Below are 2,105 nucleotides of genomic sequence, written 5' to 3' on the forward strand. Positions count from 1 at the left end.
ACTATATTTGTATATATTTATATGAAATTAAATCATATCCAAAGAAGAGCCAAATGCAAATGGAGAATGGTTCTGCATGTGTGTATACATATATACATACATACATATATAAATGCATACATATATGTATATATAAGTGTGGTGGTGGTTTTGCTCTGAAAAATAGGCATAGGCACCAATAGATTGTGGGATTTCCACTATGTAATTCTTCATATTAGTTTTTCTCAGAGCCCAAACTGCTCCCTAAAGGAGGTCAGAAAAGTGTGGAAGCTATATTAAATGATATAGTTTCTTCCAGGTATTTTTGTCAAATGGCAGACATCAATGTTATGAGTAATAGACCATGGACAGAAGGGTAAAAGCAAATTATTGGTCAAAAATGGGTGTATAGAGAGAAAAGGGAAGAAAGGGTGAAATCCAAATCAGTCTTCAGATATTTACTCTTCCTTTGTATTTCACAGATCAAAGAGAAATGAGAATCTTAGGGGTCACTAATATCTCTGGGACTGTGAGTGAGTTTATCCTTTTGGGTTTCACTTGTCAAAAAGAGACTCAAATCATCCTTCTTATGTTGTTCTCTATCATCTATATCCTCACCATCATGGGGAATACATGTATCATCTATGCTGTTTGGTCAAGTCAGCAACTTCACACTCCCATGTACACTCTCTTGGCCAATTTCTCTTTCTTAGAAATCTGCTATGTTAACTCTGATGTGCCCAAAATGTTGGTCAACATGCTCTCTAAAACCAAAACCATCTCTTTCACTGGATGCTTGCTTCAGTTCTATTTCTTCTTCTCAATGTGTGCCTCTGAATGCTTGTTTCTGTCTGTGATGGCATTTGACCGATACCTTGCCATCTGCCAACCTCTACACTACTCCACCATCATGACTCAACGCCTCTGTGCTAACTTGGCACTCTTCTGCTGGGTGGGGGGCTTAATATGGTTACTGACCCCTGTGATCCTAATCTCACAGGTACCCTTCTGTGGTCCAAACATAATTGACCACTTTTTATGTGACCTGGGGCCATTGTTAGCCCTCTCCTGTGCCCCAGTCCCCAACACTACTTTGGCCTGTGGTGCCATCAGCTCACTCATCATCTTTATCACCTTCCTCTACATACTGGGTTCTTATGTCCAGGTCTTGAGAACTGTATTGCGTGTGCCATCAGGTTCTGGAAGAAATAAGGCTTTCTCAACATGTGCCTCCCATTTCACTGTGGTGTCTCTATTCTATGGCTCAGTCATGGTGATGTATGTGAGTCCAGGATCTGGGAACCAGTTTGGAATGGAGAAATTTGTAACCTTGTTCTACTCCATGGCAACTCCATTCTTCAACCCCTTGATCTATAGCCTCCGGAACAAAGATATGAAGAAAGCTCTAAAGAAACTCCTGAGTGGGTTTTCCCACAGATTTCCTAAGAGACACCAGAAATGAGAACATTTTAGTCCACAAGATTTTAGCATAACAGAATTATGTGACAAAGAAATTTGCAAAGTTGTTTCAAATACAGTTTAGATTAAATGTGCATAATATGAAGGAGAATTAAAAATTCATATATTGCTTTAAATGGATTTTAAATATATGTGTATGTTTGTATATATATGTGTATATATATACATACATATATATATATATATATAAACCTCATTTGATGTGACAGTTTTAATGCAATTAATATAAAATAAATCTACAAAGGTGTGCTTGGGAATCAAGACTATGGAGGGTTGGAAAAAAGTTAAGAAAACTTGTTTTACTCTAGAGGAAACAGGGAATCACTGAAAGTTTTTGAGCAAAAGATATTATTTTAGCAGTTGTGAGAAGGATGGATAAGTGATAACAGACATTAAAAATAAGGAAATTGAACTTAGTATATTCTATTTTAATATTTCAAGTAATAGATAATAAGTACCTTAATTAGGGTGATGACTCAACCTGGAGAGGAAAGAGATTCAAGGAAGTTTACTTATAATGGATTAATAGAACACTAGAATCTTTTGTCAATAAATGCAGAAGTAAAACAAGGATGTCTATTCTTCCCATTATTAACATAATTATCAAAATGCTAACAACTGCAATAATGCAAGAAAAAGAAATCAAA

General features: G+C 36.1%; 1 protein-coding gene across 1 annotated transcript; it reads left to right on the plus strand.

Moving 5' to 3' along the window:
- Nucleotides 1–472: 472 nt before the first annotated feature.
- Nucleotides 473–1,441, plus strand: LOC100619797 (olfactory receptor 11G2-like). Its single transcript, XM_016428711.2, has one exon. The coding sequence runs from the start codon at nucleotides 473–475 to the stop codon at nucleotides 1,439–1,441; it is 969 nt and encodes a 322-aa protein (XP_016284197.2).
- The last annotated feature ends 664 nt before the right edge of the window (nucleotides 1,442–2,105 follow it).

This window comes from Monodelphis domestica, chromosome 1 (genome assembly GCF_027887165.1).
Source record: "Monodelphis domestica isolate mMonDom1 chromosome 1, mMonDom1.pri, whole genome shotgun sequence".
In the NCBI taxonomy this organism is placed as follows: Eukaryota; Metazoa; Chordata; class Mammalia; order Didelphimorphia; family Didelphidae; genus Monodelphis; species Monodelphis domestica.